The 13707-nt window shown below is 36.3% G+C and overlaps 1 protein-coding gene across 1 annotated transcript in view; it reads right to left on the bottom strand.

The window, feature by feature from the left end:
• The window catches only part of LOC144250966 (DNA polymerase alpha catalytic subunit-like), a 115353-nt gene that overhangs the window by 87976 nt on the left and 13670 nt on the right, over positions 1–13707 (bottom strand). The window contains 7 exon segments of the mRNA XM_077794121.1: positions 6056–6231; positions 6767–6968; positions 7225–7312; positions 7743–7835; positions 8666–8728; positions 9196–9234; positions 12516–12574. Of these exon segments, the coding sequence (XP_077650247.1) occupies positions 6056–6231; positions 6767–6968; positions 7225–7312; positions 7743–7835; positions 8666–8728; positions 9196–9234; positions 12516–12574 (720 nt within the window).

Below are 13707 nucleotides of genomic sequence, written 5' to 3'. Positions count from 1 at the left end.
ATAAAACCAGTTCTTTGTTTTTAAAATATTTATTTTTAGTTGTAGTTGTACACAATACTTCATTTTATTTATTTACTTTTATGTGCTGAGGATCCAACCCAGGGCTGCACACGTGTAAGGCAAGCACTCTACTGCTGAGCCACAACTCCAGCCCCAAAACCAGTTCTTAACTCAGTACTTATGCCATAGTACACTATCACAGTGGTACAATCCCTGGGATAAAGGGGATAGAATAATTCTCTAATTTAGTATAAACAGTTTCCCTATAACCTGTATTATCCAGATTAAGAAAAACAAAACAACTATTGTCCAACAAGTCTGCTATTACAACCTCTCATGAAAACATGCAAATATGAGAATATCATTCTAAATTTATTTTTTATTTACACTTACTGATAAAAAACAATCTTCATGTATTGGGATACATACATCAGTATTTTTCTGTATGTAAAGTTGTATTTGGGAAAAACAATTCATCTTGTATCTTATGGTTTGGAAATGAAGTACCCCTCAAAAGCTCCTGTTGATGCCAAAATATTCAGAAGTAAAATGATTTGATTATAAGAGCTGTAACCTTAACCTAACAGTCCATTCTAGCTTGAATGGACTAACTAAATGGTAACTATAGGGAGGTGAAGCATGGTTGGAGGAATTGGGTCACTAGGAGCATGCCTTTGAGGTTTGTATTTTGTCCCTTGCACCTCAACTCCTCTCTCTGCTTCCTGCCTACCATATGCTAAGCAGCTTTCCTCACTGTACCCTTCTGCCATGATGTTCTGCCACACCTTGGGCCCAGAGCAATAGTTAGTCGTTCATGGACTGAACCTCTGAAACCATAAGCCCCAAATGAACTTTTCCTCCTCTAAGTTGTTCTTGTCAGGTATTGGATCATAGTGATAAAAAGCTGCCTAACACATCTCTTATTCTATATAAACATATATATCTCATAACAGGGTTCTATTATAATCTATTTCACCCTTTCTATATCACAAGTTACTTAACATATCTAGCTAGGTAGTATTTATACTGTTCCTTTCTCTTCTGCTTCTATTTAACAAATGGTTTACTAATAAAATCAGTAGATATCCTTCTTTTGTGACCCTCAGAAATATACACAACGAAGTAAAAACATGCCTTTCTAAACATCAAGTTATTGTTCTCCCGTCTCTTCAACAGAAAACTAGCCATTAAGAAAGGACTGCTGGGCTGGAGTTGTGGCTCAGCAGTAGAGCACTTGCCTAGCACGTTCAAAGCCCTGGATTCAATCTTCAGCATCACATAAAAATTAATAAAATAAAGGTATTGTGTCCAATTACAACTAAAAAATATTTTTAAAAAGAAAGAAAGAAAGGACACCTAAGATCTGATAGTCAACCCAAGAGATGGTCACTGTAAAAAAAAAAAATCCCAGGCTCCATGAACTAGACAGCAGTAATCAACATAGCCACTTATCTGAGACACTAAGAAAATTGTGGTACATCACAAAGCCAATTACCCCAGTTTCACAAGACAGCTCATCATCAGTATTTCCTTTTGTCACTTATTCTAGTAGAAATAAGACTATCTAAGGATTTTCATTCTGCAGATGATTAAAATTCTTACAAGAGTTGTGTGATTTTCAGCTGGGGTGGGGGAAGTGGGGAAGATAAGGGAGAGGAAAGGGCGGACCGTGGGACGATTTAAAGAAAAAAATCACAGTAGCACAGAAATTTAGAAGTCATCCTCACGACAGTTAAAGATGGAAAAACAAAATTCCATGCAAAGAAAAATAAAGACCCTAATATTGGATTCAAAGATTCAAATAGCTCATTTTACAGTCAAACAAATATCAAACTAATATCACACTTCATGCAACACATTTGACACTGTTTATGCCTCGTTTGCCACAAAAAGATCATGGTAAACAAAGATTACATCCCCCCCAAAGTTACTAGCTGAAACCAGGTGCAGTCAGGATTATTAAACCTTGAAAAAGTCATAATGAAGACAGGATATCTTCCCATATGCAAAGAGTAAAATTCTTTTCATAATTATGGTGCATTCAGCAACAACTGACTGACTTAGAATCTGTAAGAAAGTGAGAAACAATAACAGGGTCTTTGGGAGTACTTCGTTTTTATTAGCAGCATTGATTTCACAAAGCTCAGTGATCATTACCTACTATCATGATGAAACTGTTCAACCCTCTGAAATTAAAGGACTTTTTAAAAAAGCTATTTTATTTAACCCATTGGCATCAAAAACAGAGAAAGATGTGCCACCTCAGAGAACACAACTTGCAAAGTACCACAGAATGGCAAAGTGGACTGACAATGAGAAGGCCCGATTTCTGCCACTGAAGAGTCAACTACTTTTTTCCCCAGAGCTTGTTTCCTGCTAAGTGAATAACTAGACTAGATAATCTCTGAAGCTTTTTTCAGCACTTGTATGACAAAAAAAATCTTAACTGAGCTGGCCATCATGACATGTGCCCGTAGCCCCAGCTACTCAGGCAGCTGAGACAGGAAAACTGCTTGAGTCCAGCTGGAGCATCACTTGAGCCCGTAAGTCTGAGTCCAACAGGGGCAACATAGTGAGATTCCCCCATCAAAGAAAGATAATTGTGAAATTATTATTATTATTAATAAATTATTAATTATTATTTCCTGGGCCAGAGGTACAACTCAGTGGTAGAGTACATGCCCTGGTTCAATTCTTAGCACCACCAAAAAATTTTTCCCCACTATTGATTTTAAAAGCCTATCCATGGCCGTGCGCGGTGGTGCATGCCTATAATCCCAGAGGTTTGGGAGGCTAAGGCAAGAGGATCACGAGTTCAAATCCAGCCTCAGCAAAAAATCAGGGTGCAAGAAACTCAGTGAGACCCTGTCTGTAATAAAATATCAAATAGGGGTGGGGATGTGGCTCATTGGTCAAGTGCCCCCCAGTTCAATCCCCAGTACAAAAAAAAAAAAAAAAAAAACCTATCCATGACACTGGCCTGATATCAGAAATTAATTACTTTGAAAATTTAGTTGTGCCTCCATGTTTCAATCTTAGCCTCCAATATCCCTTACTACAAACCATCACTAATTAAGAAAAATGACTGTGATGATATATATTTGTTTGGTATCTGACCCATCAATATAGTAGCTACTTTTCACATGTGGCCATTAAGCACTTAAAAGGTGGCTACTGGTTGAGAAACTGAATTTTAAATTTTACTTCCTTTTAAACAGTATAAATTAAAAGAACTACAAATGGTCATTATATTGGACATTATGGTACCTTAGTAGATCCCTGCCCTGTGAAACAATGGTATTTACTAATAAGAGTATAAACCAAAAAACAAACGATAAAAATAACAAACTCTCTTTCACAAAGAGTTTAGTTGTGGATGGACACAATATCTTATTTTTATGTGGTGCTGAAGATCAAACTCGGTGTCCCATATATAATAGGCCAACACTTTTCCACTGAGCTAAAACCCCAACCCAGAACTGTTGTTTAAGGTTCTGATCCTTGACAACCAATGCTGGCAATGATGCTTTATAGGCACTTACTTGGGAGGGGGTCACCATCCACTTTTGTTTTACTCATTCTTATTTCACACTGCTACAAGAATTTAGGAAGCAAACTAAATAATGGCAGCAAATTCAACTCTGGTGCTCTGTAACTCTCCATGTGCATCCACCAGACTGTCAATCACTGTGTAGTTTATTTCAGAGACCATTTACTGAATGCCTACTATGGACCTGGCATTATACTGAATACTGGAAATGAAAGATTTCTAGCAGCTTAAAGGCTTTGGGATAGAGAAAAAAACTGATTCAGATCATTTCAAAATCAGATGACAAAACTACAATGAGAAAGGTTATGATGGGGTCATAGGACTCTAAGGTCCATCTAGAGGTTTAGGAAAACTTTCAGGAAATGACAACTGAGCTGAATCTTGAAGAATGTGTCAGATAAGGGCATCCCAGTCAGACAAATACTATGAGTAAAGGGACACGCAGCACCAATTTCTAGGGCAAAAATTCATAGACAGCAGGCATCAGAAACCTTGCTCAGGAGCTTGGACTCTATGTTATAAGCAATAGCCACTGAGGATTTTTTTTAAATGAGGAAATGATATAGTCAATGTTACTGTTCTGATCAATCACTCTGGCAGTAATGTGGAAGACAACAGTTTAGAGATCAATTAGGAGGCTGGTACAATGAATTCAGTAGGCAAGAAGGGTTCAGGGCACCAGTTATGAGGAGATAGATTATCTACTTTAGAAGGAGTAAACTAACAAGTGAGGAAAAGGAGGGAATCAAGGATGGCTTCCAGGTTTCTGGTTTTGATGGAACCATTAACCAATGGGTTAATAATTAATCAAATCTATAAGGTCCCTTTTACCATGCAAGAAAACATCACAAGCTCCAAATGTTAGTACATAGACATCTTTAAGGAGAGGGGTCATTATGCTACCTATTACACCTCTCAGTTCCATGAAGTTGAGAAGTTCTCTCAGAGGTCTTAGAAAACAGGAAGAAGATTAAAAAAAAACAGGACTAAAAAAAAAAATCTCAGAATTAACAGGCAGCTACTCAAATTCAGAGATGAGAAACAAATGAGATACGTCAAAATGATTTTGCCTCCTATCTTTTAGGCAAAGGGTAAAGATTAAAAACAGAGAATCTCCACTATTTCTGTTTAATGAAAAAACATTCATTTGGAGGTGATTTTTAAATTAAAAAAAAAAGTTATCCTGAAGAACTGAAATAATACATATTCAATTTGGTTAAAGAGAAACAGGCCCAGAAGCACCACCAGAAACATATTTGTTCAATATGAGGAGGGTCTTTTCTAACAGTTACTGTTGTTAAAAATGAAATGACCCTCCTCTGTCATCTTAAGGACATTCTTGGCTCCTGTAAGATGATTTTTTTTCCCTCTACAAAGAGGGAGTTAGTAAGGCCCCCCTCATCAGAAGGTCAGGCCTGTGAATTCTAAAAGAGAATAAACTTTTTGTTTCATTTGTTGTGTGGCCCTCTTCTTCAATTTATCCCCCAGCATTTTGTGAATCAAGAATTCACAATACTAGTTCATTAGGATGACCTGGGAATCAGTCTTGATTTCTCCTTTCCATCAATGCTCAGATTCAATCCATCAACAAGTTTGTATCAAAATACTTGTTAAATGCCTTCATTTCTCTCCTTCTCAGCCTCCAGGGTCCAAATAACTAGTACCTCTACCCTGGAATGACTGATCTCCAGGGCTTCTATAATTTCCTACCACCCCACTCTAGCTCACCTTTCTACAGCTATATATACAAGCATGCACACACAGAATAACATGTCTGTTATTCTCTTCACAGACAAGAGAATTCCTGATGAAATGCAAAGTCAATTATGGGACCATCCATCATTATGTGGCCTTTTACCTTTATCTCCAACTTCACTGCATACCAATCTTATCACTTGATAATTATGCTACTATCACACAGGCCATCTTCTTCTTGTCAGTCCTTCCCACTTACTGGATTCTTAAGCTGAAATGTCCTTTCCTCAACTCTGTATGTGCCTCACATCTTAGCCCAGGGATCATCTTTTAAGACAGGCCTTCTCTGAGCATCCTACAACTAACTCCTTTTTACATCAGTTTCTTTAATTTATAGCCAATTTCTCCCCACCCACTCCCACCCCATTAAAATATAAGCAACATTATAGCATAGGGAATTTGTGAAGTTTGTTCACCCCCTCTCAGTGCCTTAAACATAACATGTGTCCAATTTGCTAAATAAAGAGACAAATTAATGACTGATTCCATTTGCAGAATAATCCTACAACTTCAGATACATCGATGGCAAAGTACAAGCACAGTCAAAAATCACAAATAACTGATTTTTGGAATAAGCATTTTAAGGACTATTCACACCACAGGGTGGCTCACGCACTTTCCAATGAACAAGTACTGCTCTCCTATAACACACTTACATGAGGGCAGAGCCTGTGCCAATGTTCATCACTAAATATTCAAGGGAAAACTTGCTACTCCATCAAGACATATGGTTACTTTATCTTTGATTACCTGGTTGGTTGTACTGATCTTCATAAGCATCCGACCAATAAAACTGGAACACTTGTTCTTCATCTGTCCCTTTTACCAATTGGAGTTGACTGGAATCCACTTGAATTTCTTGTGCTGAGAAACTATCATCTTCCTGATCAATGCCCCAACAAGAGTCATCTGGGAGAAAACTTCCCCTGCAGAAATCAAATTTTCCAAAACTTTTCAAAATCTAACAGAGTAGGGCTGGTGCTACTGCTCAGTGGCAGAGCACTTGCCTAACGTGTGAGGCACTGGGTTCAATCCTTAACACTGCATAAAAACCTAAACAAATAAAGGCATGCTGTCCATCTATAACTATGAAAACTTTTTTTTTTTTAAATCTTGGCTGGGACTGTAGCTCAGTGGCAGAGCACTTGCCTAGCACATGTGAGGCACTGGGTTCAATCCTCAGCACCACATAAAAATAAATAAATAAAATAAAGGTATTGTGTCCATCTACAATGAAAAAAAAATTTTTTTAAATCTAACAGAGGGGCTGGGGATGTGGCTTAAGCGGTACCGTGCTCGCCTGGCATGCGTGCGGCCTGGGTTCGATCCTCAGCACCACATACAAAGATGTTATGTCCACCAAAAACTAAAAAATAAATATTAAAAAAAATTCAAAAAAAATCTAACAGATTAATTAGAGTGCTATCTGCCAGGAAAAAAAATACCAGAAAATGCTCTTACAAGCAAGACGTGGTCTCTTTCCTAGGATCCGCCTTATGTTTCATCCTCTCTGCTGGCTCACTCTCTTGGTCCCAAGTCTTGGCAGCCACAGGCTTCATATCCACCTCCTCAGCTTCCATGGGCTCATCAAAGTCACCATCTTCAAACTCCATTTCCCCTGACTCACACTCATCTTCCGGACACTCTGGCTGCACCAGCTCACCTGTAGACATCAGCATATATTCCTGTCACATGCTAGTACCTGGGGCACAATGGTTTACCCAACACTGAAACATCAGCACATCCCTTTTCCTACACTTGTATTTCTCTTTAGTCTCCAAATTGGATGTTTTTAACTTTTAGTGCTACAAATCCAAATCTTTCACACTTAGACTTGCCATCACAATACCTCCACTTCCTCTACTGCTGTAAAAACAACTGCTCAACACCCTTGCACTTCTGCCTGACATCAGACTTACCAGCAAATTCAGCTCGTTTAAGAGGAGCAGGAGTTAATGAAAGCTCCTTCCTGGCAACAGGGGAAGCAGTGTTTCCTGAAGGAATTGCCTGTAAACATTTTTAAATGTTTAGTCACTTAGACTTGCATACTAAAAATATGTAACTGTCCTACCCTGACCAAAGATAATGACAGTTCCCATTTATAAAAAGATTTTATGTATTATTAATGTAACAGCTTCAATTATTTTACTGTTACCTAGATTTACATAAAAAATACTTGTTTCCAGGAGGAAAATTATTGCATTTAGCACAGTTGTAATACCTATAATAAACACGTATTAGTTACTACAAAATTTACTATGAAAAAAACAGGCACATGCTATTTTTGAAATACACAAAACTATATATTGAATGGCAGTCCTAATTTAAAAAAAAATCAAAAATGAATTCAAAGGCATTTCCTTCACATAGAAAAGCAAAAATACATAAATTTAAAACAATATCATAAATCAAGACAGGGTATCTCTATACACTTTACCTTGGGGGTGTACACAACAAAAGGATTCAGAGAAGCTCCAATAGATCTTTTCTTCTTAGGTATTATTATAGGTGGAAGAGTTATTTGAGGTTTCTAAAAGGAAGGGTAAGACAGATATTCACTGCCATGCTTGGTTTACCACGTAACAGATAAAGTGCATTTATTTGCTTACTGAAACCCAATAAGCATTTTTCCTTCCCTGCCCGCCCCCCGCAGGATCTATGTTCATACACTGTGGTTACTATAGCAACAATACTACAGAAATCACTAGAAAACCTGAATAGATACTGAATCCACCCCTCACCAATTCTTTTCTTTTTAAAATTTAACGCAGTCTTTCACTTATCCTTCCAGAATATTACATTTAAAAACAATCAAGATACATATGACTGCATAGTGTTGATGCTAGATTATTTTGATCTATGGCCATTTAGAAAGAAATACACTTTTAAATAAGCACTTAGAATTTATGAGAAATGGCCAAATTTCAAATTCACAGTGTAGGTGAGCCTATTTGAGTTCTATCAGGAATGGGACACTAACTCTTTCTTCACTCCCACTCAGAATTAAAGACTGACAGGCTTCAATCTATTTAGGGAACATATGCTATAGCAACTGAACACAAGCAGTGAGCATTCACAGAACTGACTCCTGGGTGTATTCTTACTACTTCCAACATACACCCACACAGCCCCATCTACATAATCGCATAGCTGTAACAGCTAGAAACCACTCACCTAAAATGGTGAGAAGAAACTAACTGGAAGATTTTATTTTTCTTTTTATTTTTGTGGGATATTTCTTTTGGTGGTACTGTCCTTGCATTTTTTAAATTCTAGCAAAAGTCTATTCCATACAACTTCTGAATTATTTCTAGAACCAATGTTCCCTGCACATTTTATAACTCCCAGAGAATCACTTACCTCAGTGTTCAGATCTTATAGAATGTCACCTAGCAGTTCATCCTTAGACAAATCTACAGCTTTCTAGAGATTATAAAGGAAGGCAAAATGAGAAAGCCCTGCACATTAAATTTTCACCCAGACCACACACATGACTATGAAAGGAAGAACCTAACCAATCAGTCCTTACATCTTCATTTCATTCACTCTAAGTGCTCAAATCTATTCAGATTTTAACTACCACCTGTGTATATGTAAATTCTAAATTTATAGCTCCCATCCTCCATTTTAATTCTCATTCCATGATATTCCTTCTAGTCACTGAAATTAAACACACTTTCAATTCAGTTTTCCTGTTCAATCTTTCTTTTCTATGTCCCAAATTCTAATCATTGAGGTGCTTAAATCATTTGAAAACTAAAGTCAACTTAGTGAGTGAAGCTGGGAAAATGTTATTTAAATATGAATTAAGTTTCTAATATCTGTATAATCATATTCTAAATTCATTTCAAAAAGGAAAAGACAAAATATACAGAAACCATGAAACTCACATCTGTGGTTTTCTTTCCAGCACTGGCAATGAACATTGACTTGATAAATAAAAGTATTGTGTAAAAAAAAGTGATATAGGAAAGATAAAGCCAAGCTGGAATCAAGATATTATCCTAGTAACCTTCATGAGATCATATCTTTGATTTTAAATGTAATTTGACAGAACAACTTAACAACTTAACTGTTACTGGATGTATGGCACTATTTGTAATAATAAATTATTGAAAATAAATGTCTACCCAAAATAATTATTTTAATAAATGATAGCATATCAATATAATGGAGTACTATAAAGACATAAATAAGAAAAATCTGTTAAGTACTAGTATGAAGTGATTTTCAGAATATCTTAAATGAAAAACGCAAACTACAAAACTATCTATAGATGATATCTTTTGTCTAAGAAAGAAAATATAAATACGTACACACAATTCCATTCCTAGGTATATATCCAAAAGAAATGAAAACAGGTATTCAAACAAAAGCTTCAACATACATGTTCATAGCAGCATTAAAAAGGTAGATAACTCAGTGCCCATCAACTGATGAATGGGTAAACAAAATGGGCAACACATATCCAGATAATATTATTCAGTCACAAAAAAGAATAAAGCACTAATACATGCTATAGCATGGAAGGAACTTTAAAACATTATGCTAAGTGAAAGATGCCAGACAAAAAAGGTTACATATTGTATGATCCCAGTTATATAAAACGTCCACAACAGGCAAAACCATAGAAGCAGAAAGCAGATTAATGGTTGCCAGGTGCTGAGGGAAGGAAGACTAGAGAGTGACTGCTTAATGAGTATGGGGTTTCCATCTGGGGCAATGAAAATATTCTGAAATTAGATAATGGTGATGGCTGCAAACACTGCAAATGTACTAAATGTCATGGTAAATTCTGTGATATGTATTCTACCATAATAAAAACAGGCATTTTTCATATGGCAAGGCTATGAAAAGGTTTACAGGACATTTGTAAAATATGTGAGACCAGAGAATTGCATGAAGGAACTTGTATCTTTATTGAGACCAACTGGAGCAGTTTGAATACAGAATATACTTAATGGATAAAATGTTTAGTATGCAAGGGGGCTGGGGATATGGGGATATAGGTCAGTTGGTAGAGTGCTTGCCTTGCATGCACAAGGCCCTGGGTTCAATCCCCAGCAACCGCCCCCACACACACAGTTTAGTATGCAGAAATCCACAATTAGTGTTTGTTTTATTGTGCTTTTCCAGTTATTTTTCTTCATTTGGACTTGACCAATATTTTTCTCTATTTGAAAACAGCATGCCAGGGACTGGATTCACACCATAAGGAGCTGACTTTATACTCAAAACTACAATTTCTTGTAAATTTTTAAAATGGATTTCAGAATTCTGTTTGCCTTCATAATATCTTGTGACCTTACATGGGCTCTTAGTGAGGTTCACTGAAACATTGGGGATTTGTGGGTGAATGGCAGTGGCAAAGCATGAAATAAAAATTTCTAAGACTAGCTGTCTTCCAGAATATCAACTCATTCTCTTTACTAATGTATTGCCAAAACAGATAACAATATGAAAAGAAACAGTGGTGGCTCATTTATTCAACAAATACTGCATACTTCTTTCATGTCTGCTGCTGTGATCAGCCCTGGAGTGAGTGGGACATGGGTCCTTTCTTTGAGAAGCTCCTTAACCAGTCCAACATCCTAATTTACAGCTGACCAAAACTAAAATCTACATAGGTGTTCGGGATTATGTCAAGTTGATATAATTAAAAATATAGCCATAACACAGGTATCCTTGATTCTGGGACATAATACAGTAAATGGGTTCATTCTATCTTCCAGGATGCATATAAACTACAAATACACAATTCGCCACAATTCTACAAAAGGGTCCCAGTGTATAGAGTTTCTACACTACAGTTTGGCAGAAATTGGTCCATTCATACTCTAATGGATGGATGAGTGAATAAATAACATCCCCTCTGAGGGAAAACCAAACATATGTTTTTTTTTAATAACTGTGAATAAAGGAAAGATAAACCAGAAATTACTTAAAATGGTTATTTATACAGATGGGTAGAAATAAGTCAGAAGGCATAGGAATAAGAGCAAGACTTTTCTGCATATATCTCTTGATATCATTTTGATTTTGACATTATACAGTTATTTTATAATATTGTAAAAAGTCAAAGACTTTTAAAAATTCGAATACAAAAACAAATGAACCTATAAACCCTCACAATAAATCTTTAGAGGGATATACGCCAAGAACAAGTAAAATTGCAAAGAAATCATAAACTTTACTTAGAAAGGTTGTTAATAGAGGGCTGGGGTTATGGCTCAGAGGTAGAGTGCTTGCCTAGCACGCATAAGGCACTGGGTTTGATCCTCAAAATAAAATATATTGTGTCCACCTATAACTAAAAAATGTACCTTAAAATAAACAGAAAGGTTGTTGGTTTAGTAATTCTAAATCAACTGTGTATATTTCAGAAAACAAGGATTTTCATTGAAAGTGTAAAAATATGAATTGAGAAGATGAATTCAGTAGTATTGGACTGGGATAAAATTTATCAGTATGAATTCAAAACATACATAATTTCCTAGTTCTGTTCACCAAAAGGGCCTAGAAGCTAGAAACCATCATACCCCAAGAGCAATAAACACATCCTTCTCCCAGATCTGAATAATATTCCCCATGAAAGGAACCAGATGGTGGCTAGAAACAGTTGATTCCAAGTCTGGTACAGGAGGAGTACAAGGTAAACTTTGAACATCTTCTCAGCCCTGATAGCTAGGAAATGCTCAGACTGATTGGATAACATCAAAACGATGCAGGCACCAACTAAAAGGGGTTTCACTCCTACCAGCTAAATCTGGGATAATTTGAACACTGAAAGGAGAAATGGTAGCACTGAATTATAACAGTAAATTTTCTAGAAACCCATGAGTTTGAATTGATAATTTTAAAAAGGAAAGAAGCTGAGTGCAGTGGCATGCACCTGTAGATCCAGCCACTAAGGAGGCTTAAGCACGAAGATCACCTGACCCTAGAAGTTCAAGGCCAGCCTGGGCAACGTAGCAAGACTCTATCTCAAAAATAATAGAATAAAATTTAAAAGGAGAGAATCATCAACAGATGCTGAAAGCACTGGGTGAAAATTCATGGGAAAATGGGATATACACATGGTCTCAAATTATCACCACTTATTTGCATTAATCATAAAGGGGGAAAGGTAGCTTTAGAAGAAATCTGACATATCATCTTAACCAGGAGATCAAATTTATTATCAACACTAAGGGAATGGAATGCTCTTTACAGAGGGCATGAATTCAGGGCCTTGTGTATGCGAAGCAAGCGCAGGGTCAATTTCCAATACTGCAAAAAAAAAAAAAAAAAGCTGCAAAAGACCTTACTTAGCAAACTGGACACATATTACTATAGACAATGATAAATGATAATGGTACGGTGGTTAAGCAGATGAGAGCCTTTATTCTTAGAAAGGGACTTCTGAAGTTCAAAAATTTCACCAACAATTAGTCTGTGTCAGTGGTTGGAAAGGGGAGAGGAAACAAATGTTGCGAAACATTAATGTGCAAATGAGAGTCCACTCCCTCTGTAAGAGCATGATAGCAGAGACGTAAGGCTTTGTGGCCAAATAGGATTCTGTAACATGATTATGTATTCTTTATATTTATCGTTTTTTCAAAAAACACACTTTGGGGGCTGGGGATATAGTTCAGTTAGTAGAGTGTTTGCCTCCCATGCACAAGGCCCTGGGTTCAATCTCCAAACACACACACGCACTTTAGAAACATAAAAACCTTTCCTTAGCTCAATGGCTGTATAAAAACAGATATGATTTGATGATTTTGGGGGGGGGCTGTTAATGGAGAATGTTCTAAAATAACCTATGGTGATAGCTGCACAATTCTGTGATGAATTTTATACTTTAAATGAGTGAATTACACAGCATGTGAGTTATATCTCAATGAAGTGTTTTTGTTTTTTTTTTTTTCCCAAAAAAATTAAGCCATAGTTTGCTGACCCCTGATCTATCACTTGGTGGTAGAAGACCAATTAACAAACTAAACCAAAAAAAAAAAAAAAAAAAAAAAACCAAGGAGTATTTCCCATTCTCATTTTACAGAACTAAATCTGGCTTGTTTACCTGAAAAAAAAATGCCAAGATTGTACAGTTAAGAAAATTTAACACATTCATTCATATCATTTTAAATTTCAATTAAACAAAGCAAGCTGATTACACTAGTTCTAAACTTTATTATCGTACTGTACAATTACTGAAGAGCTAAAATTCTGAGTTCATCATTTCAGTAGGAATTAAAACACATCACTTACTATGGCAGTCCTCAATATCAACAACTCTAAACTGACCATAGGAATAAAAATTTCATACTTTCTGGTACTGTTTTTATTTCTTACATTTAATTTTCTACACAACTGTGATTCTCTCACTGTCAGAACATATACTCTATCTAAAAATAATTGTG

The sequence above is a fragment of the Urocitellus parryii genome, chromosome Y (genome assembly GCF_045843805.1).
Source record: "Urocitellus parryii isolate mUroPar1 chromosome Y, mUroPar1.hap1, whole genome shotgun sequence".
Taxonomy (NCBI): domain Eukaryota; kingdom Metazoa; phylum Chordata; class Mammalia; order Rodentia; family Sciuridae; genus Urocitellus; species Urocitellus parryii.
Note: the sequence above shows the minus strand (reverse complement) of the source record. Positions and strands in the feature narration are given on the sequence as shown.